The sequence below is a fragment of the Caretta caretta genome, chromosome 11, assembly GCF_965140235.1.
Source record: "Caretta caretta isolate rCarCar2 chromosome 11, rCarCar1.hap1, whole genome shotgun sequence".
Lineage (NCBI taxonomy): Eukaryota > Metazoa > Chordata > Testudines > Cheloniidae > Caretta > Caretta caretta.
This window is the reverse complement of record NC_134216.1, coordinates 34,425,578-34,450,214: the sequence shown is the minus strand read 5'-3', so window position 1 is coordinate 34,450,214 and position 24,637 is coordinate 34,425,578. Positions and strand designations below refer to the sequence as shown.

At 43.1% G+C, this 24,637-nt stretch overlaps 1 protein-coding gene across 1 annotated transcript in view; it reads left to right on the top strand.

The window, feature by feature from the left end:
- DPP4 (dipeptidyl peptidase 4) overlaps window positions 1-24,637 on the top strand; it is a 70,376-nt gene that overhangs the window by 10,592 nt on the left and 35,147 nt on the right. The window contains exons 3-12 of the mRNA XM_048869561.2: window positions 357-455; window positions 1,086-1,180; window positions 1,288-1,362; window positions 11,388-11,440; window positions 11,548-11,620; window positions 14,397-14,517; window positions 16,270-16,430; window positions 18,096-18,199; window positions 23,269-23,404; window positions 23,568-23,612. Of these exons, the coding sequence (XP_048725518.2) occupies window positions 357-455; window positions 1,086-1,180; window positions 1,288-1,362; window positions 11,388-11,440; window positions 11,548-11,620; window positions 14,397-14,517; window positions 16,270-16,430; window positions 18,096-18,199; window positions 23,269-23,404; window positions 23,568-23,612 (962 nt within the window). The remainder of the gene's footprint in view (window positions 1-356; window positions 456-1,085; window positions 1,181-1,287; window positions 1,363-11,387; window positions 11,441-11,547; window positions 11,621-14,396; window positions 14,518-16,269; window positions 16,431-18,095; window positions 18,200-23,268; window positions 23,405-23,567; window positions 23,613-24,637) is intronic.

Below are 24,637 nucleotides of genomic sequence, written 5' to 3'. Positions count from 1 at the left end.
AATAAGTATCTTCACCTTTTATAAGATAGGCAGGGCAGAGAAATTAAGGCTAGTCTTCTCTGCCACAGAGGTGGGTGCTTTTACAGGGAGATAACTGTTGTGCATTGTTATCTCACTGTAAAATCCTTGTGGAGACAAGGCACCTGGGGCTTTTACCACAAGGTGGCTTGGCAAGGGCAGCACTCTGGCCCCTGTTGTTGGTTTACTTCACAGTAAAACTACAGTGCCTTGTCTCCACTAGGATTTTACACAAGGATGGTTAATGTGTTGTTATACCTGTAGCAAAGACCCACCTATTTCTAGCTTTGGCTGGGTAGGTCACAGCAGTATCCACATCTTCCTTTTCTTTCTTCCAGCTGAAGATACCACGTCTGACCCACGTAGACCGTTTACCTTACAGGATTATTTAAATGGTGACATTAGATACAAAACATATAATTTACAATGGATTTCAGGTAACTGGTCTGTGTTGATTGAATGTTATCTCTGCCTACCTCTGATATTTCATGTTCATGTTAAGGGCAGGCTGTACTTACCTAACTGCTCAGAGGTAGCTGCTATGTAGGGGAAAAGTCTGAATGTTTTTTAGGTTGCTGTAGTAGAATGATGCCAATAATACTAAAAGCAGAATGAAAATAATTGAAAACATAGGGCTTGATTGCACCCTTCAGGCATGTCTCTGTGTTGCTGATGATGTGGAGGTACATCTACCCCTGGATGCCAGAAGAGCACATCATCTGCTTCACCCTTCTATGGGGAATAACACACGCCTCCCTGTGCATCCATCCTACTCCGTGGGTCAGTGTGGGGAGCCGGAGGAGACAGAGCAAGGTTCCTTTTCCCTTTTGGTGTCATGGTTTCCCCAGGGGAGTAAGGTGGGAGCAGACCCTGTGCTCCTCCGAACATAGGGACTGCACTTCTTACTGGCTTTTGTGGCTTGTGCCCCTTCCCACTACATAAAGGCCCAGAGTTTTGAATGAGTTCTGTTTTATATAGTCAGCTTTATAATATTAGATGGAAAATCATAAATGTTAAGAAACATTTTCATTTATTGTTGCCTAATGACATTTCTCTTGTTCCTTTAGGAAATCAATACCTGCACAAAACCGCTGACAACGACATCGTGCTTGTAAATGCTGAGGATCAAACACTCACAGAAATTCTGAAAAATAGCACATTAGTATGTTTGCTCACCTACTGTACATCTCAGACTTTGGAGAAAGTACTGCTGCATGTTTCTCTATGTAATCAATGTGTGATGTTTTTTCTCTTCCCTTTTGTTGATAGGCCACATATGGAGCGACCACAGCTATTTTATCTCCTGACCAAAAATTTGCTCTTCTTCAATACAACTATGTGAAGGTACTAGCATGCTTTTTCTTTTTTCGTGCCTATTGTATTTTATAGAAGCACTAAGAGAAAAAGAGAGAAGGGAAAGGAAAATTTGAATTCATTTTAAACTTTTGGTTGCTGCAGACAGATACGATAGGCAGGGCTGGTAGCACCACCTATTAAAGTTGTCCAACACTTGCCACTGTAAGACCCAGTTTTCAGTTGCTTATAACTTCGCCAAACTTTACAGTTTTAGCTGAAGATTTCCATGCCAAGTGTCTGCTTCAGGCTCAGTTCTGAAAAATTTCAGCCAAAATGGTCCTCCCATTTCTGAGAATAAGATCAGGGAGAAGTCTGTTTTGCCAATGTTAAAAGAAATTCTGATGACCTTTTCTTTCAGAAATGCTAGCACCCCTGTGCTTTGGAGCAAGGATTTGAAATTTGGCATGGGGGTGGCCTTTGTGTCAGGAATGTGCCTTTTTCTGTTGCTGTGAAATTGCACCCAAATTTGGCCAAGTTATAAGCCTTTGAAAAATTGCAGGTTGCACATGCTTAAGAGACTGCTTAGGTTTTAGCGGCTAAAATCTCTGAAGAGTCCATTCTTTCACTCAGAATGTGCGAGTCTCTCGGAGTTCTTCGTGTTGATTAGACTGCACATGCGCCATCCCCACAGAGTGACTGAACATGTCACCTCCAGCCCAAGACATCAGGGGTGAAGCTGGACTTTTCCTGTAATGGCTGCTCTAGGTTGGGCTGGGGCTAGACAGTAGAAATCCGATGAAGGAGCCTATCTTGCCATGCTTTCAGTGAACCCCCTTGCTGATATGTCCCTCCATGCTTCAACCACCATTCCAGGGGAGATGTGTCCATGCTGATGACTGGTTCTGCTCAATAACAATCCAAAGCAGTGTGGCCTGACGTATGTTCATTTTCATTATCTGAGTCAGATGCCACCAGCAGAAGGTTGATTTTCTTTTTTGGTGGTTCGGGTTCTGTTGTTTCCTCATTGGAGTGTTGCTCTTTTAAGACTTCTGAAAACATGCTCCACACCTTGTCCCACTCAGGTTTTGGAAGGAACTTCAGATTCTTAAACCTGGGTTGAGTGCTGTTGCTATCTTTAGAAATCTCACATTGGTACCTTCTTTGTGTTTTGTCAAATCTGCAGTGAAAGTGGTCTTAAAATGAACAATATGTGCGGGGTCATCATCCAAGACTGCTATAACAGGAAATATATGGCAGCATGTGGGTAAAACAGAGCAGGGGATGTACAATTCTCCCCCAAGGAGTTCAGTCACAAATTTAATTAACACATTATTTTTTTAATGAGCATCATCAGCATAGAAGCATGTCCTCTGGAAGAGTGGCTGAAGCACGAAGGGGCCTATGGATGTTTAGCATATCTGGCAAGTAAATACCTTGCAATGCTGGCTACAAAAGTGCCATGCAAATGCCTGTTCTCACTTTCTGGTGACATTGTGAATAAGAAGCAGGCACCGTTATCTCCTGTAAATGTAAACAAACTTGTTTGTCTTAGTGATTGCCTGAACAAGAAGTAGGACTGAGTGGACATATAGGTTCTGAAGTTTTACATTGTTTTGTTTTTGAGGACAGTTATGCAACAACAAAAAATCTACATTTGTAAGTTGTGCTTTCACGACAGAGATTGCACTACAGTACTTGTATGAGGTCAATTGAAAAATACAATTTCTTTTACCATTTTTACAGTGCAAATATTTGTAATAAAAAAATAATATACACTTTGATTTTAATTACAACTCAGACTACAATATGTTTGAAAATGTAGAAAAAATCCAAAATATTTAATACATTTCTATTGGTATTCTACTCTTTAACAGTGCGATTAAACCTGTGATTAATTTTTTTAATCATGATTAATTTTTTTGAGTTAATCGCGTGAGTTAACTGTGGTTAATCGACAGCTCTATTATGAAGCACTCAGACACTATAGTGATGATCACCATAGCAAATAACATGAAGAAATTAATACTTCAGAATAGGGTTTGAAGAGAGTGCCAAAAATAAGGCATGTAGTCACACATTGAACAATGAAGAGAAAACAAAATATCGAATAGCTGCTCATTAAGTGAGCACTGTCCTTACTTTGCACAGAATGTGGAAAAAATAGTGTGTCAACATGCAATTCAAGACTGTATTGTAATGCACACACAAAGGGACAAAATTTAAAGTTCTTCTTCGAGAGATGTCCATGTGAGTACTCCACTCCAGATGATGGTGTATCCCTGTGCCTTTGCTCAGAGAGTTTTGCAGCAGTAGGGGTCGTGGTACCTGCCTTGTGCACCGTTGGCACTTCATTGAGTGCATGCGCAACACGGACTCTGCGGTTCCTTCTCAACCATCCCCGGCCTGAGATGGAGCTCAGCAGTCCTGTTGAAAACCTTCGTGTCTACTAGATAAGTTTAGATAAATTAGTGAGTTTGGATAGTTTAGATATGTTAAGTTTCAGTTATTAGAGTTACGTCCCCTACCAGGAAAAAAAAATATTTCCCCATCCCTTAGTACAGTTAGTATTAGGTTAGAAAAATGCCTGGTTGACCAGGATTTAAAAGATGCACAACTTGCAGAGAGGCGATGCCTGTGTCAGATGGACACATTGTAACAAACAGAAAGCCAGGGCATGCAGGGATAGAGATTTGAGACTGAAACTCATCTTAATAGAGAACTTAAGTCATGTAAGGGATGTATCTCTTCCTGGCATAGGTCACCAGTTTATTCACTGCCGACGTTCCCAAAGACCAAAAAATCTGGAAAAAAAACCCAGCCATCCTCTTTGCCTCATAGAGAGCAGACCCATATTGCTCTCATCGGTGCTGGCTGTACCACGGCTCAGCACCTATCACACTCTGGGGACCTCCAGCACTGTCCGCTCGGCGGTTGCTGCTGGAATCCACCGCTCCAGTGCAGAAACGAAGGGCTCTAAGCTGCTCGTCTCCACCACGACTCCGTCAACAGCGTTAAAGGAGATGACACCAACAACCACCCCTATTTCCAGGCCGCAGCCTAATGCTGCTAGCGCAATGGCGCCGACACAGACTGCACTGTACTGGCTTAGCACACCGCACTCCAGACGCAATTGACACCTCAGTCTTCGGCACCAAGGCTCTTGGTGCCATGCTACTTTCTTCACCAGAAGGATCTGTTGGTCTCCTCCACCGCAGAGTCCCCTCTCTTAGGCACTGATGGCTCACCGGGGTAAGTGGTACCACAGCAACAGTTATCTCCGATAGCATCACGGTTATCGAGTGATGACGATGAGGAGGTTGAAGGGATATTCTCCCCTCACCATTCCTCCCCAATCAGGACACCTATGGCTACTGGATCACTACGATCACGGTCCACATATGCGCACGACATGCCACCATGGTGCACCCATGGATGGGACTACCCATGCCCTTCCCTGGTCACTGGCCATACTTGAATCCCTTAGGGTCTTCAAGAAGGCACTACAGCTGGGTAGATACCCAGCCCACATAGGGAAGATACCAGATTCCCCACCTCTACCCTCAGAGACCATAGTGACCAAGACAAGAGATGAACCTATGGCAGAGTAGGAAGAGGACATGGCTCCTGACATCTCTCCAGCCAACAACAATTCATCCACCTCACTGGACAAGGCTATTATGCCTGCACCCCCAATCACCGCAGATGACTTTACCCACTTCTGAGATTTATTCAGAAGAGTGGCCAATGAGCTCAAAATTGCTCTGGAGGAAGTGCTGGAAACTGAGCATCAGCTAACGGATATCTTGCAGACATCTTCCTCCTCAAAGATAGCATTGCCAATCAACGGGGCTATCATGGAGCCCACCAAGACGATACGGCAAACTCCTGCCACCATATCTCCAACGTGCAAAAGGGCGGACAGAAAATATTATGTTCCTTCGAAGGGATCAGAATTTTAATTCACACACCTGGCCCCCAACTTGCTGGTAGTGGAAGCGGCCAACCAGAGGAGCAAACAACAGCACTTTTGGTCTATGCCCTTGATAAAGAAAGTAAGAGGTTGGACCTATTCGGCTGCAAAGTACATTCTTCCTCCAAGCTTCAATTCAAAATGGCAAATTACGTGGCACTACTTGCCAAATATGACGACAGAAACTATGGAAAGTTTATGAACTTTATTAATGAGATTACAGAGGAAGAGAGACAACAATTTAAATTACTGGTCTCCAAAGGACAAAGGATTGCACACATGGCTCTACAGGCCTCACTAGACGTTGCTGACATGGTCGCCAGGTCCACCACTGTAGCTGTGGTCATGTGACGAGCCTTGTGGTTTAACTCCTCAGCATTCCCATGGGAAATACAGAATACAGTCAAAGATCTCCCCTTCTTTTCTCCCAGAGAAAAATTGTTTGCAGCCGAAACCAATGAGGTACTGCACACTATGAGGTACTCGCAGGCAACTCTCCAGTCCCTTGGCATTCATACACCTGCCACAAAAAGGAGACAATATGGTATCAACCATATCAGAGGAATACTCAGCATACACACAGCAACACCAGAGGCCGTATGAACAACTACATAAACAATGACAAATACAGAGACCACAATGATGCTTACCTCCAGAACCAGCGGCGTCTCAACCTCCTTCCTCTAAGCAACACGTTTGAAGGCTTGGTCGAGGGTCTGGAAAACCACTCCCACATTCCAGCGCTTATACAATCCATCCATCTATTTGGACACCGTTTGCTCCCATTCCACCTGGAATGGGCTGCCATTACCATGGACAAATGGGCCGTGAAAGACATACATACAGGCTACACGATTCCTTTCCTGCCTGTACCCCCCCCTCCCCCCCAGCCACCACCACTCTCTGTCCCTCATCAGGGACCACTCATGAACATTTGCTATGCCAAGAGTTAGATCATCATCTCCAATTAGGGGTAGTGGAAACTGTTCCCATGCAACATAGGGGGAAGGGGCTTTATTCCCACTACTTTTTAACACAAAAGAAAAATGGGGCATGGTGACCTATCCTTGACCTCAGGCAACTGAACAAGTTCATGAGAAAGCAACTGTTCAAGATGGTCACCTTAACAACAATACCACCAGCGCTGGAGCAGGGATACTGGTTTTCAGCCCTAGACCTGCAGGATGTTTATTTTCGTGTTATGATACACCCCACCCACAGGTGTTTTCTGAGATTTACTTTGGACACAGAACACTATCAATACAAGCTTTTACCTTTCGGTGTCTCAACAGCACCTCATGTTTTCTCAAAGAGCCTCTTGGTAGTAGCGGCGCACCTGAGAAAACAAGAAATAATAATATTCCCTTACCTGGACAACTCTCTCTTGAAGTCACATACCCGATCAGACGCCATTCGCTCTACCCAAACCCCAATAGATTGCTTCCAGAGTCTCAGTTTACAAATTAACAAAAATAACCCAACAATAGAACCAGCTCAACGGTTAGAATTCATCAGTGCTTATCTCGACTCGGTGGCAGCGAAAGTGTCACTTCTACGAGACAGATTCGACACGATAAAGACATTCATATCCACAGTGCGGAACAGCCCACTGGTCACAGCCCACATATGCCTACAACTTTTCGGTCAAATGGCAATGTGCACGTTTGTGGTCAAACATGCTCGCCTGCACATGCGTTGCCTGCAAGGATGGCTAGCAATTGTCTACAGACCAAACAAGCACAGGTTAAACATACGATTAACAATGTCCCCCAAGGTTAAGGACTCACTGACCTGATGGACCTAACCACACAACCAGTGCTTGGGAATCCCATTTACACAAGATTCTCCATCACAGATGATCACAGTGGATACCTCCCTCATAGGGTGGGGAGCACACATGCAACATCGCACAATTCAGGGATTATGGTCCACAGCTGAGACAAGGCTACACATAAACCTGCTAGAACGTCATGCCATCTGCAATGCCTGTGTCCACTTCCTACCATTCATAAAGAACCAGAACATAAGAGTAATGACCAACAACATTACTTGCATGTTCTGTATAAACAAGCCAAGAGGGAGCCCGATCATACTCACTATGTACCGAGGCTATGAGACTCTGGAATTCGTGAATCCAAAACAATATCCACATCTCAGTTTCCTACCTACCTGGATGCCAGAACACCATGGCAGATGAACTCAACAGACATTTTCCCCAGACCACGAATGGGAGTTAAATGACATGATACTGGAATGTGTATTCTGAAAATGGGGCCACCTGCAAATAGATCTATTTGTGAATGCCTGTAACACCAAGTGTCCGAGATTCTGCTCCAGAGCAGGTCTGGGAAGGCGATCAATGGGGGACGCATTTCTGACCACGTGGAACACAGACCTCTTCTATGCATTCCCGTCAATACCTTTACTTCAACCCAGAGTAATACGGTAGAAGGACAGACAAAGCCAGAGTCATCCTAATAGCCCACACATGGCCAAGACAACGTATTTGAAGCTATGATGCACACCATAGGCGTTTAGACGAGCACTAGCTTTCTACTCGGACAGAACCAAGTCATTTAGAGTTTCACCAGAACTATTCATATCCATGGCAGAATGGTCTAGGGGTACCGCCATATCCACTCAGAGGCTCTCTGTTATCAATTAAAAGGCACTCAACCTCCAGTGGGGACCAGGATGCACTCTACTAGATCCATATTTGCATCAGTAGCATTTCTAAACAATGTTTCCCTTATAGACATATGCAAAGAACACACCTTGGCCAAACATTATGCAGTCACACAAGGCAGATATTTGGCTGGGCCGAGCTGTATTATCATCACTTATCCTATCAACTCCGAAGCCCCTATCGTGCTAGGAGGGCACTGCTATACAGTCACCCGGAGTGGAGCACCCACAGCGACATCTCTCAAACAAGAAGAAAAGGTTATTCACCTTGCACAGTAACTGAGGTTCTTTGAGATGTGTCCCCCTGTGGGTGCTTCACTACCCACCCTCCTCCCCTCTACTTCGAGTTTAAAACAGACTCTGCGGTAGAGAAGGAACTGAGGAGTCTGGGTCGTGCGTGTGCTAGATGAAGCACCAACGGCGCGTGAGGCAGGCACTGCACTACCCATACGGGCAGTGCTGCAAATCTCTCCGAGCAAAGGGGCATCACCTGGAGTGGAGCACCCACGGGGACACACATCTCGAAGAACCTCAGTTACTGCACCAGGGAAGTAACCTTCTCTTGCACAGGCAGCCCGAGTTCTGACATTTCCTAAATTTTGAGTGCTTAGTTTTGCAACACTAATGATATTTCTTTAATGTAAGGTAGGGTGTGTGTGTGTGTGTGTGTGTAAAATAATGTAAAGTGACAGAGACGGATTTTCAGCAGAAGCTGGACTCAGAAGGTGAGGGAGCCATTCTTTGCCCCTACCCTGGCGTGGATTAGAACAGCCATTTTGCACCCTCTGATTATGGTTCCTGAAGGAATATATGTCAGTTTGTGACAGATGGAATGCATTTCTCTCCAGTCAGTCTCCCTGCCAACCCCTTCCGCATCACCTAACATGTCCCTACACTAGCTCTATGCCTCTGAGGACTCCCCCACACTGTGGGCTTCCTCTGCAGGAAGCTTATGGGAAGGTTTCACCTGAGCAGCACCAAGGGAACATATTGGGGTGGAGAATCTGTCCCATAATGTGTGTGCTGGCTGACAAAAAAAAAAAAAAAAAATTTAAAGACATGCCTGTATTCTGAAGGACTCAGTGAATGGTAAATTACACAGTATGCAAATAGTAGATGATTTTCTCACAGAGCTCTTTCTGCGTGGTCTGAATTTCTGAACAATGAATGTCCTTTATAGAGTACAAACTGCAAATCTCTGCAAACAATCATCTGTTCTTACACTTTTATGACTATGACTCAATACTTAATAAACTTTCATGTGGGGAAAAATACATTAACCAGACATGAACTGTCTTGCTAGGGATTTTACTTCTCTGGTATTCTTAAACACATGAAAATCCAGACAATTATTCAATGCAGTTTTCTTTTTACCAGAATCCTGTATTTCTATGCTTCCTTTCCAGTTGTACATTAAAATTGAACTTTTCACTATTGTTTTTCTGCAGTATTAATCGTCATAACATGCCTCATTGCTTAGTAATCACATTAGAAATACCATGTATTCATGATTTATTGATGTGTGCTGTTTTTGTTTTCTGTTGTCATAAAAGTTAACTTCTGTATACCAGAAGCTAGTCTTTAAATTCTTGTACGATAGGGCCATTGAAAGGTATGCATCATATTAACCCTTACAATGCTGGCATTTCCCAGAGTGGCGATGAAATGAATGTTTAGCTCATATTAGAGTTAGGTCTGAAGCACAAAAACAGGATGCAGTTTTCAAACCACCTTTTCCGCCCAAATTTCAGTGTTCTTTGGTTACATGGTTTTTCTTCGGGACCTGTCTCTACTTAGTACTGTATATGTTTTAATAATATCTGCTCAGCATTCATTTGATTATAGCTCTGTTAGTTTAGTCTGGTAATCTCTGATTCATCCATTGATCTAATCAGCATTTTTATGGTACCTATCACTGTAGAATTTAATCACTTCAAATGAATCACAGAGATACAGTGAAATCAGTCCTGAAGAGATTAGAAAATGCCAGAATTGTAAGGGTTGACATGATGCAAAACTCTCAGTGGTCAGATTGTTAAAGGATTAAAAGATGAGCTTCTGGAATAGAGAAATTAGGGGGTTTTTTGTTATAAAAGTTAACATAAATCAATAAATCATGAGGACATGAACATCTATTATATAATAGCCATGTGGCCAGTAAGCATCAAGACACGCGAGTAGGTAAAGTTAGAAAAAAACTTTTGACTGAATGAGAACTCATAAGGAGTAAATGATTGAATAGTCTGCTGCTATAGAACAATTATTAAGCATCATAGAGTGTATTGTAGCATATTGATTTTGTAAATAACTACAGTTTTCTTTTGTTTTACTGGAAAAACAACATAACCATAAAAGTAAAGGAGTACTTGTGGCACCTTAGAGACTAACCAATTTATTTGAGCATAAGCTTTCGTGAGCTACAGCTCACTTCATCGGAAGCTTATGCTCAAATAAATTGGTTAGTCTCTAAGGTGCCACAAGTACTCCTTTTCTTTTTGCGAATACAGACTAACACAGCTGTTACTCTATAACCATAAATGTATTATTTAATAGCAGCGTTGGATGGAGCATAAGAACTGTCATGCTGGATCAGATCTATTGGCCACCTACTTTGATATCCTGCCAGACAGGATCCCTGTGTAGGGTGAGGGAATAAGATGGTACATGGGGATCCCAGATAGGATCCCTTGAGCCCCGTATACCATCCTGTTCCCTCACCCTACTCAGACACCCCCACGGGAACTAAATGAAGCTAGATCTCTGCAGACTGCAACTGGCAGAAGTGAGGGATGGGATGGATTTCTATGAAAATCTAGGTGGGAAATATAACAACTTGGAACTGTTATCTCTTCCTCGTTGAACTGCTACACAAGTCATTCCTGGGAGGCAGATGGACCATGAAACAGCTGAATGCTTAGTGAAGTAGCATGGCATTGAAGGACGAGTGCCAGAGAAACAGCAGAGGTACCAGTCAGATAGTGGGAGGGGACTCAGGGAAGCTGCAGGGCTGCTCCAGTCTCTGCATTGAAGACTTGCTTCAGTTTTGCTACAGACCTCTAGTGTTGGAAGCGATCATGCCTTGCCTAAACTGCAGTTCCCTAGATCTCTCTATCTCTGATCTTAATCAATGGTCATCACTTTGGTATCTGGGCAGCTCCCACCAGAGAGGATGGTTTAAGGAAAGCTCAAGATGAAGCTTGCAGAGTTTTCTTTCCACAGCCTCTCCTGCCTTTTCCGTGAGTGAGGACAGTCTGGCCCATTGGTAGTCACCAATGCCTGTTGGTTGTGTTCACCCCTCCCAAATGGGAGTCTGAGGAGGTGTCAGATATTATTGCCAGTAACTCATAACACATTCACAGGACTCCTAAAGTCAGTCATGGTGATCTAGTTTCTCAATATAAAAATTATTCTCTTGCAGCTCTGGAGGCATTCATACACGGCTTCATACCACATCTATGATTTAAATACAAGGTCAGTAGCTATTACAGAAAATTCATATAGTATGAAGCCACTTTGCAATGAAATGACATTCCACTGATTTGTCTTTCTTATACTCTTTTTGTTATGTTTTCCCCTAGTTCCTTAGTAACTGAGAATCTACTGCCTAATAATACCCAGTACATATCCTGGTCACCTGTTGGTCACAAACTGGTTAGTAAATATAAGTGTAATGAAATTTCTGCTGTGCATTTCCAATACCACTGTCACACTATCTGAAGTGGCTCATGACCATGAGAGCCTATCTCAGGGCAGACTGTCAAAAGCAGGGCAGATACTCCAAACTTGTGGTATGTTCTATAATTAGATTTCACCAAGCCAGCAACAAATGTGAACTCCTGAAGTATTACAGGAGTCTGATAATGGAGTCACAGACAGTCCCCGTAGACACGCCAGTCTGTTTTGTCACCCAGGCAAGCTGGACAATGTGATAGATTGTCACACCAAAAATGAAAACACATTCAGGTTACACCCAGTCCTCATACCCCAGTCACTCACCCATGTCAATTTGCATCCTAGATCTCGCACCAAAGACAACACTGGTAGCCAATTCCATTGTACACTAACTAACTAGGAAAAAGAAATGAGAGTGATAGAGAGGATAAGCCAGTTATATATACAGATGAGTTGCAGTCGGGGTGAAAGTAATTTAAAGGACTTACCGGTACTCTGGAGCCCTTAGAAGGGGACAGGGCCTCAACCGGAAGAGGCGGGGCCTCTACCAGAAGAGGTGGTACCTTTACATCCCCGAGCCCTTTAAACCTTGATTTAAAGGGCCCCGGGCTGGGACTGTGGTAGCAGCAGCTGGGAGCCCTGGGCCTTTTAAATCATCCCGGAGCTACCAGCTGCAGAGGCAGCTGGGAGCCCTGGGGCTCGGGGGTGATTTAAAGGGCCTGGGGCTCCAATTGCCGCTACCGCAGCGGAGCCCCAGGCCCTTTAAATAACCATCGGAGCCCCGGGGCCCTGGGCTCTGGCGGAGCTTTAAAGGGCCCAGGGCTCTGCTGCGGTAGCGGCAGCTGGGAGCCCCTGGCCCTTTAAATTACTGCCGGAGTCCCGCTTAAAGGGCTTCAGAGGGTAGTGGGCCCTTTAAATCGCCACCCAAGCCCTGCTGCTGGAGCCCTGGGGTAGCAGTGGCAGCCGGGGGCTCTGGCGGCAATTTAAAGGGCCAGGGGCTCCCAGGCACTGCTACCGCAGCGGAGCCCCGGGCCCTTTAGATTGCCGCCGCGACCCCTGGGGCTCCAGGAGCAGGGCTCGGGCGGCAATTTAAAGGGTCTGGGGCTCCGGTTGCCGCCACCGCCCCAGGTCCATTAAATCTTCCCCAGAGCCTGCGGAGCCCTGGGGTAGCGGCGGCGGGGCTTTGGTGGCTGTTTAAAGGGCCAGGGTTGGTAGCTGCGGCAGGAGCCCTGGGCCCTTTAAATCGCCGCACGAGCCCCGCCACTGCTTCCCCAGGGCTCTGGCGGCAATTTAAAGGGCCTGGGGTGCTGCTGGGAGCCCCAGGCCCTTTAAATTGCCACCTGGGGAAGCCGATCCGCCCCAGTACGGCACACAGGCTCTTGCCGGTACACCAGACTGGGGCGTACCGGCTTACTTTCACCTCTGTTTGCAGTCTATAATTTGAAATGGTAGGAGAAATATAGTAATCTACCGGTTTCCCCAAAGTCTCTCAGGGCTATCTATAGTAACTATGGGGATCTCTGTCTTCTCGTTCAGTTATTCTGCCCTGTTGGAATCCAAACAGTTCAGAGGTGAAGAATTTTCCCCTGTGTCCATACTTCTAGCTTCTTCTCACAGAAAGCTAGCTGACAGGGTCACTACCTGTGTGGGTTTTTTCTTTGATGATGGAGAGTGAGGAATTCATTTAGTCTTTGATCTCCAATCATCACACACAAAGACCACTTACTTTGAAGTTAGTATTTTTCTGTTAAAGTTCTTCATTTGCATTCCACAAGGCTTCTTTCTCATTTGAGGGGTTATTTAGTTACAGGGGTATACGCAATGTAAATGTTTGCTATTACATTATAAGAAGATACAGATAAGAGAAAAAGCATGCAGCATCCCATTCATTTTTGTGAAGTTTAAACACTAACTACGTTCTAATACATTTAACAATCACTTTGATCTACATAAATACACAAGTGAATTGGCCTGGCTTCCAGTTCCGCTTTTGTAAGCTTTCAGGGAGGCCTGGGGCTTTGGCATGAGTTGGCATCTAGTCTTCTAGCATCACAACCACAGTATGGATATCATCATAGAGGGGTGATGCCCACATTTTAGCACGGATTTGTGATGATGGTGTTTTTCCACTGCTGGAGAAAAAGGTCAAATAGTTCCTTTAAAATTCTTGTTGCTGTTGAAAGCATTGCAATGCCCTCGTGATTTTTCTGAGCAATATTTCTGTAAATAGTGGAGGCTTTGGGCCCATCTATACAGTCACATAGAAGATCTTGCTACAAAACAGCAGAAAATAATATCCCACTCCAGCAATATTGCTTGCCAATGAACTGTGTGCTTTCTCAGGGTCAAATTCTCATCCTCTGAGTAAAGCCTGAGTAAATGATCTTTAATTGGAGGTGGGGGCTATACAAGTGTTAGGGGGACAGAATCCTCCCTGACCCCAAATCAAAACACAGAATGTAAAGCCATTGTCCAAAGACTGCAGCTACTGTCCATGGCCTCTAAGCTGTCATAGCAGCTGTGGTCTATAATGAATTCCTTCCATGGAGTGTTGGTCTGTGGATTCCCTACCCTGTACTGGAGATACTTGCTCCCATGACAAGCTAACCAGCTAAGTAGCCTTTGTGCATTCTTGTTCGCTGTGTCATGGGCCTTCCCATGGGAAGGGAATAGGAAGGAACTCTGTGACTTGTTCTAGCATTGCATTCGAACAGTAACTATTGTAATAACTAAGTTTTTGAGGTTTTATTTACAGGCATATGTTTGGAATAATAACATTTACATAAAAGAATCACCAGGTGTGTCAAGTGTGCAGATCACCACAAATGGAGAAGAAAATAAAATTTTTAATGGAATAGCTGACTGGGTATATGAAGGTAATTACCTACATATTTTACCTTACAAGAAAATGTAGAAACTTATTTGTTAGTCTGTTTAAAATATGTAACAATAAATACATGGAGGAAAGAGAGCATCTTAAATGGTATCACCACCTAGCTTATACTGTATAGAACTTGTCAGCCACAGAAATCAAAATGCTTTAAAAAGGAAAGTGGGTATCATGATATCCGTTTTGCAAATGGGGAAACAGAGGCACAAAGATGTGAAATGACTTGATTAATGTCACATGGCAGGTCAGTGGTATATCTAGACATAGAACCCTGGTCTTGTGCTTTTGAGGCCAGTGCATTATCCTTTGGACCAGGCTAACATGGAGGCAGTGTTGCCTAGTGGATAGAGCACTGAACTGGGAATAGGGCCTTATGAGTTCTATTCCCAGATCTGCCATTGGACTACTGGGTGACCTTGGTCAAGTCACTTCCCTACTCTGTGCTTCAGTTTCTCCATCTGCAAAATGGAAGCAAAGCACTTTGACAACTATGAATGAAAAGTTCTATAAAAAAAGCTTGGTATTCTTGTAAATGAAAAACCTACTTGTTAAAATATAGTAATTTAATTAATGCAGTGTTTTCCAAAATATTTTGCTTGCTCTGCCTCTACCCCAGGGGTGGTATAGGGATAGAGCTAGACCTGTGAATTGTTCCCATAGTCTCGGCTTTCATTTAAAAAAAAATCAATCTCTATCCATTATCCTTATGAAGAGAATCTTCAAAACATGAATGTAATCAATGCAGAGACAACTGCCTGAATTTGTAGAAAGCCTGAAATAATAGCTGTGAAGTGTGAACTTCCCCTTCACTTCAGTGAGTAGTGACTTGTATGCATGCCAAGAATACTTAAAATGTCAACATTGTTAACTGTTTTGCTGTAAATCAAAGAGTCTTGGAAAGGAGAGGAATTCTGTTATGAAGATTTACTCCAGTGTTTTGCAAGATATAGGTGGAGTAGGTTTGAAGGATAAACTGGGAGATCATGGAAGATTTATAAATTAAGGTGTGTAGGCCTTTCACACCACATGAGGTTACAAGGGGGCACAGCTGGTTTCATTTTCCTTAAGTGGAGCTTGGCTTTCAAAAGTTTGGGAAATACTGTATTAATAGTTTAGCATTTAGTGAGGCCACATGTGCTTGGTTTTAGTTATGGCCATTCCATTCACTGGCTGTCTGGATATACTGGGCCAAATTCTACCCTGTGCAATTCCATTAAAGTTAAACCAGTGAGGTCCATGATTGTAAATCTCTGCAGAATTCATATTTGTTTTCTGTGTGCATAGGTTAAAACAGGAATGTATGCCAAATTTTTAAATGTCTGGCTTTACCTTCCACTCTTAGATTTGGCAATAGATCTGCTTTACTTCCAGATAAGTTGGTTATAAGATTCAAAGCTAATTTGGGAATTTTATACATCATAAAGTGATAAAGGTTTTATGTTATTTTAAAATTCATTTATTTTGTAAGGGGAGTGTGTGATAGATGTCAGGTCTAGCACCCAGTACAGATTTTTTTTATTATTGCAGCCAGATTCAGGAAGTATAACTATAAAAGGCTGTGTGTTGTAAGCATTCACTTACTATGTCATTCTAGAACCCAGGCAAAAGGCAAATAGTCTGTACTTCAGTAGCTGAACTTCAGCATAAATCTGTGCAAAGTAAATTAGAACAATAATTCAGATGCAGAAGCCAATTTAGCAGCTATTACTTCAAAAGAACGCCTTTGCATCTCTTTCAGAGGAAATGTTTGGCACCCATTCTGCTCTGTGGTGGTCTCCAAATGCCAGTTTTTTAGCATATGCAGAGTTTAATGATACAGAAGTTCCTGTTATGGAGTATTCCTTTTATGCAGAAGACACGCTGCAGTATCCAAAGACCATTAGACTCCCATATCCCAAGGTCTGTGTTATTTATTAAACATGGTTGTTCAGCAGTTTGGGACTATTCTCTTAATCATTTAATCACTTCCTGCTAATGAAAATATTGTCTGTCTCTCCTCAACAGCTTGCTGTGATTACTCTTACTGAAGTCAACAGCATCTGGCAATGTTAATGTATTTTTATTATCTTCAGGGGGAAAAAGTCTGATTTAAGGTTTTGTTATTTCTCCAGAACCACTGAAGGGATGACAGGCAGTCTTGCAGATAGTGAGGCATGCTGTTATCTGGCACTATGCATAAGGGTGTTGTATGGGCTTTAATTTCACAGAATTTTCTCCTGCAGGCCACAGAACCTTTCCAGCGCGACAGCCCCAGCCCCTAGGGTGATGTGTGCCTTCCATAGAGGAAGGAGGGGTAATATTGGCCAGCGTGTTTCATAGTCACAGATTCACTGTCCACACCTATGCCCTTCTATCCTTGATACCATGGGTGGAGCTCTCAGAGCGCAGTGCTTCCTTCCACCAGTTCCACTGCCAGATGGCCACCGTATGCCCACAACGTAAGGAGAATTTGTCCCTTAGGTAGCAGAGTGAATGGAGGAAACTGAATGAAGGATAGCAAGGTGTAATGAATCAGAGAAGCACATACACAGAAGAAAAGCTGGTCGAACTTCATTTGGTGATGTTGACAGTGGTCCAGCTGGTGACAGCAGGATAGTTGACTAATAGCATCAGGGATCCCAACTTGAATATGGCCGTTAATAAGCTAAACTCAGCAGCTGTGGAATAAGGTTTGCATTTACATAGCACTTTCTGTCCACAAATCTCAAAGCAAATGTTTCTGACTGGGAGGCCGGGAGAGGAAGAGGGGTGTGTGAGAATCAGGAACATTTCAGTGGTACCATAAAAAGCACCATCTCCAGGGAAATCACAGTGTCATGTTTAGGGATGTTTCAGTCAATGGCTCCCAGGAGATTGACTGATTGTTTTAATTTCTCATTTGTTGTGGGCTTTGTGACCAAATAAGGAGATACTGGCGATGTTTTTGCTGGATAAAGGTCTCACCAAGGGACACCAGGTAGTGGATTTGTTTGTTTCTTCACTGAACTCCTCAGAAGTATGTGTCCCTCTTAGCATGGAAAATTGCTGGTCTTAAGAAGGATCAGCTGTGAGTTTTTAACTCCAATTACTGGCATTTCTGGGTGATTGTCATTTGTAGAGGAATCAACGACTTGAAAGGGATGGTACTGACTTCTCTTAAAGGAGAGGGCATCTGCTCAGGAAATATATTACTGTTAGATGTCAGACTTCCTGAATCCGTGGCAAAGGGTGGTAGTGGGATTGAATATAATCCATTGCTGGAGAGCAGAAGTTATGGTATATTAGCAAATATAGTAAATGAAGACAAAATATATCAAACACAATTATGGATGTTTATTTTTGTAAATGACGAGGTATGTTTTTATTAGAACTATGTGGCTAATCTCTTAATGAAAAAGATAAGTGTATGTGCCCATCTGAACAGAATTGTGTTTCTTCACACAGTCTAACATACATGGTACTGCTGTCTCACTGCTGTTGCACTTTACAGCTTCTTTGCTGTCTTCCCTAATTTCAAGAGTTGTTTTCACTTAGAAAGTATTTATTGTCTTCAAAAGTACTGTGAAACGTTTTATTCTTTTTTAGGCAGGAGCTGCAAATCCTACTGTAAAATTATTTGTTGTGAATACTGAATCTCCTCCCCCTGTGAATTCCCGTGAAATTGTTGCACCAGCTAGCATAATATCAGGGTAAGTAGTTTTGATAGTATGTGTGTTTTCTCTGTGAATGCCCTAGATTACTACTATATATCACTGGGTTACATTATCACACTGCTCAGAGAGGAACAGGATTTACTGTGTAAAGCCCATGCAGATATTATTCTTTCAAAAAATTATTTAAAGGTGATGGCATATTCCAGATTTCTTGTGCTCAGAATATGACATGTTATTAGCTCATCATAGATAGTGGATCCTTCTTATAATGAAGTCATTTCACAGAACAGCTTTACTATCAGCAGAAATTGACTATACGTGGAATTGCAATTTGCACATTACTCTGCACTGAGAAAAAATTTAGAATTGTCACTCTATTACACTGTAAATGAAGATTCACTGTGTCTGGTTTCACTGGGAGAAGATTCCATTGTGTTTTCATTGGCTCGTTTTAAAGCAACACTGTGTATATTGTGAGGTAACTAGCAAAGTTTCTCTGATTAAACTTAGAATGTGTAAACCAGCAATTCTGAAAGTAAATGAAAAGTCTTATTTCTCAAAATGCCACTGACATTGTACTACTTGACATAAATTTGAGTATTCTGAAAAGAGCAACCAAAAGGATTTAACACATACATGCACAATTCTGTATCCAAAGTCTCCTGTTTCCACAATACTGTAGACTTACTGAGTGTAGGTGTCTAATGTTTGCAGTAAGGATTTAGAGACAGTGAGATAGCGTGTACTGTATCACACAGAAAGATGTGATAATTTTTAGAGAAAGCAAACAGGCCTGTTAGTCAGGAAATAAAACAGCATCCTCTGCTGTGTTATCAAATAACTACAGCCAGAAAACAGAGAATGTTCCATTCCAATCCTCACCACAGTAAAATCGACATTCTTTGCATTAACTGAATCAGCGATTGAAGCATATATCCAACCTCATGTGTTTGTTTGCATTAATATATTGTTCATATATTCTTTTATAGCCCTACAATAATTCCACAAAATATTGATGATGCTAACTAGCTCTTGAAGTTTTCTAGATAGAAGTATAGAATAAATATCTGGTTTCAGTTTAGTTTTTAATTGGTTTCTTTGTTCTTTAGAAAAATCTCCTTATATTTCACTAGCACCCAGTGAAAGCAGAACAATACCATTCTTAGCTCAAAACAATAACATGCACGCACCATCCCAGCCTAATACAGGGCCTGATTTTCTGCTGGAATTACTCTAGTTTTATATCAGTGTAACACCATAGAAATCTGGGCTAACACAATGGTGAATCAGGCCCAGAATTTTGAAGAATACAGATGTCTAAGTCTGCTTAGGATCAAATATGTTACATGTAATACTTAAATTAAACCTTGATGTAGGAAACACCTGATGCTGTTACAAACATCCCTCCGCATGCACAACTCCCACCTCTCTTAATGAATTACATGATAGTGAAGTTTAATAAATAAAAGATGGTCTGCGGTTGATGTAGTGTAATGTAAAGTAATGTAAGTATTCATGGTGGGGACTGCATAGAAAACATTCTCACTGATGAGGGAAAAGTAACCCCAAAATACTGTGGGTTGTCTCAAGTTTTCCCTGTTGTGAAAAGATAGATTTGTCCCCACTGTAAATAGACTGCCAGCTGGGGATAGAGAAGGGGATACAGGCAAGTTTTTTGGCATTTTCATTATGAGAGATGTAACCTTTCACCCTTGTATGGCTAAATTCTGGCATTAAGTACAGTCCTTCATAGCAGTGGGGGGGAGTGTGCATGACCTTACTACCCCAGGGGGAGCTCCAGGAGACATTATACCTGCACACATTTGCCTATGCCGTGGTGCTGAGCACTCCCAAGGAGCATAGCCACTTCACCAGGCTTAAAGCTGGTGCTACGGGCACCTCTGGCCACTGATATCTAGTTCTGTTGGCTGGGCCAGGAGCGCTGACAGGACACCTGTGTCCTTCTGCACAAGCTAGTGCATTAGCCCTGATATTATGGGGTCCTTGCCCTCTCTGAGCATGAGGATGTCTATTGTGCCTAAAGAAAACGATGTGGAGAGAGGCTCCTTTCACTGTCTGTGTTTCTTGAGTGGGTCTGGCCCTCAGGGTTTAGGAATTTCTCATAAATTGTAGCGTTTAGCCAGAGGGGCACTTTGACCATTTCTCTGAGATAGCTGCCAAAATGCTTGAAATGGCAACATTTTGCCATTTAACATTTGGTGAAATTTGTGCATTTGCAGAAGGCCAGCACAAAACACACCTATCATTCAGATCTCACTTAGGTCCCCGTGGTGCTGAGTGTTCATGTGGGATGGTTAAGTGAAACATAAGTAATGCCCAGACCTGTGCACAGGGATGGATTTCACCCTGTGAGACTATCAGTTTGTACCAGTGTTGGAATGAGAAGTTTGCAGAGTGGGAGAACACACTGTGGTAGCGGAATGCAGGAGTACACTTTCCAGGGAGAAAAAAAGGAAGGGAAATGCAATACTTTTGCACTGCCTGACATCCCTGTAATTTGAATTAATCATATCACAATTTACTCCTCAAATATAAAAATCCCTGAAAACCAGAGGTACCTATTAGTTGTAAAATATGGTCATTTTTTAAAAAAAGCTGCAAAAAGTCTTTGAACAAAATGATAGTTGTCTGTCTTTTTTTTTTTTTTAATTGTCTTGTCTTGTTTGACATTTAACTCTTCCTGCAGAATTGTCGGCTTTCTCAATTTAAAGAAACAAAACCAACTTTTTAAACACTTTTCATTACTAAATTTGGATTTCTTTTCTAACTACCCCAGGAAACAACTGTTGAAGGCATGGGTGGGAGGAGGGGATAGAAAAGTGTCAAAGGCTCCTTCTTCTAGCCATTTCCTTGTTGCAATTTCCTTTTTTTCTGTGGCTAGCCCTGTATTGCTCCAAAACAGTAAAAACAGTAACATTAAAATTAAACATTAAATTTGAAACTGTTCACGAAACATAAAACCTGAAGTACAAGTGTCCTATCAGAGCATTACAATCCACAGCCAAGCGTCATGGGCTGCCTAGCACAGAAATAGAGATTTATACACTTTATATATGTATGAAAAGAACCCCTACATTGTAGTCAGAAATTCCCCCAAAATAATGAGACCAGGAAGCCAGATGGCATGTCTGACAAAGTACAGTTGTTGTGGTTGAAGTAAATAATAAGTGCAGGTTTTTTTTGCAGAGGGGGCATGTTTATGGTCTCAAAAACAGTTAACTAATTACACCACAAAACTTCCCACCCACTCTTTGTCAGCTGATTGTTAAGGGAAGGAGAGAGAAGAAACATGAACTTTGACAAGCATCACAGGGGTAGCTGACTTTGACAAACATGTCAGCTGTAGAGCTAAAAGCAAAGTCCTGTGAAGACATTTTCATTAGATCAGTTCACAAAGCCTGTTGTAATGATGTTATGTCATAATGGGAGGGCATAACCTTATCTTCTCTTTTTACACACAAGAGTAAGGGATCATAGTTGGGAATGAGAACCACTGCATTCTGCGGGTACTGCCCTTTGTTATAATAGCGTGAGGCGCTCATGCAAATAGAGTGCAAAATTATAAAAGTGAAAGCTTGTCTCTTTGCTTCTAAGTCCTTCCTATAAAGTAAAGTTCTCAGCTGGATGATGTTCTGGAGATGGAACTAAGATACTTGAGTAGCAAAATGTGGTGTTACTATGCTTAAGTCCTTCATAGTAAGCACAGGACTCACAGCGATATCAGACTGAGTCAGTGGGATAATAGGTCCCACTTAGGAAGTGCATAGGACCAGCTACAAAAATCTCCATTTTATCTGGACTCCCTGGTTAACCAAGGATTTCTGATTGTCACTTCTCTACACTCCATGACCTCTTAGAACTTCATTGAGACTGTGTGGCATAAAACTCCAAAATCTCAGACCAATACCATTTGGGATAAAGTAGAATCCCCTCTAACTGTCCATAGTACAGGGCTTTTGACATTGTGTTGTGCAGTTCAGAGTGCATCCATCAATGTCTCTGTCATCATTTAACTGTAATTCTTGTGGGATACTGACACACAAAAACTCTAGCTAGTGCAGGGGTGGGCAAACTTTTTGGCCCGTGAGCCACATCGGGGAATATAAATTGTATGGCAGACCATGAATGCTCACAAAATTGGGGTTAGGGTGTGGGAGGGGGTGCGGCCTCTGGAGTGGGGCTGGAGATGAGGAGTTTGAGGTATAGGAGGGTGCTCTGGGCTTTGACCGAGAGGTTCAGAGGGCAGCAGGGGTGCAGGTTCTGGCTGGGGGTGCGGGCTCTGGGGTGGGGATGAGAGTTTGGGGGTACAGGAGGCTGCTCCGGGCTGGGATTGAGGGGTTTGGAGAACGGGATGGGGATCAGGGCTGGGATAGGGGGTTGGGGCGTGGGGAGAGGCCCAGGGGTGCAGGCTCCAAGTGACGCTTTCCTCAAGCGGCTCCCGGAAGCAGTGGCATGTCCCTTCTCCGGCTCCTACGTGGAGGGGCGGCCAGTCAGCTCTGCGTGCTGCCGCATCTGCAGGCACCGCCCCTGTAGCTCCCATTGGAGTGCGTAGGAGCCAGAGCGGGGCCATGCCGCAGCTTTTGGGATCTACGTGGTGTGGCCCTGACCTTGCACCCCGGCTGGAGTGCTGGATCAGGGCCAACCCGCGTGGTGCAGCTTGCAGGCCGGCTTAAAACAGCTCATGGGCTGGATCTGGCCCACAGGCTGTAGTTTGCCCACCCTTGAGCTAGTGCCTTACTGTACGAATGAAAGTAAGCCGAGGCATTACCTGATGGCTAACCAATAGACATCAAGCATTGCAATGGGTCACTGAGATCTGTTGCATTGAATGCAACTGAAAAGTTCACTGCAACTAAAAGTGTAAGACTGGAATATGTAAAGTTCAATGAAATACTGGACACCACTATATAGAAAAAAGGGAAGGAGTACTTGTGGCGCCTTAGAGACTAGTCTCTAAGGCGCCACAAGGACTCCCTTTCTTTTTGCAGATACAGACTAACACGGCTGCTACTCTGAAGCCTGACTATATAGAAGAGTAGTGTATGGAAGATGCTAAAGCATCTAATAGCCTTTGTTATTTCCAGGGATCACTATTTGAGTGTTGTAACATGGGTAACAGATGAAAGGATCTGTCTGCAGTGGCTCAGAAGGATTCAGAATATTTCAGTCCTTGCGGTCTGTGACTTTACAAGAGAGAATGGAATGTGGCAATGCCCAGAGGTATGAAAAATGGAGCTAAATAGTCAAATGACTTAATAAGAGTCAAGAGTGGGGTTGAGGGAAGAAAAATATATTCAGACATATTTGTGTGTGACATAGACTATGTGAAATATATACCATAATGCCGGTTGGGGGGGTTGTGTTTTTTTTTCCTTCCCTTCAGGGCAAACAACATACAGAAGAAAGTAAAACTGGCTGGATCGGCAGAGTGAGTATTCAGTTTCTAGATTACAACATGTTACATAACACATTGATAATTAAATGTAAGGAACACATTTATTATGAACTTCTTACCTTTCTAATGGTGTGTTACCCAGACCTGGTCCATAACTTACCTTGGACAACTGCTAACTGCGCACATGTGGCAAAAGGAATAGATCTCAGCTGGAGCTGTGTAAAACCCACTCATTTAAATTTCATGGGTTTTGTAACTCTAAACTTTGTGAGTTTGGCTCGTAACCCTGGCTCCTCATAGGTTAGATCGATCTAGGAGCTGCCAGTTGGCAACAGTCCTCTGGGACTGCACACCAGCTAAAGATAGCTGGCTTTGCCTCTGAGTCACTGCCTACCCTGGTGGTAGGGTGAGGTTATGCAGGAGACAGGTATTCTCTGTGCCAGCTGACAAGTCCTCAACACCAGTGGAATTCTCAGTTAGCGAGACTTGGCCACTCTCCAGCCCGTTGTTGCACCGTTAGTGTGGCATGAAGGAGCCAGAATGTACTAAAAGAATCTGGCCCATAGCCTCTCCACTGATTTGGAAAGTGGGTCTTCAGCATAGCAAAATACAATATCACTTCATTCAAATGTCTCCCTTTTTTCTCTTGAAACAAAATAAAATTCCCCAAACAACAACAACAACAAAATCTTGCTCGCTTTTTTGCATACATTTTAACCAACCAGATGAAATTTTTCACACAGCTCTGCTGAGTAGAACCCCATCTAAATGCCATTTTCCACATTGCATAGGGACAGAATGCCATGTGGTAGAGAGTAGGCACCTGTTGAAGTACTTAGACGATCTGGAGGAAGTGAAGAATAGACCCAAAAGATCAGACTAGAGGGAGAAATGTGTTTCAGAATTTCTGATGAGAACACAGAATATGCTCTCTACGCCCGCACTCTCCACACATTGACTCTGTTTTAGTCACAAATTCACTTTTAAGTCAAAAAGCAAAAATTTAAAGAAATGCAGTGAGGGAGGAAACAGCAGGGATGAAATCATCCCCAGCACAA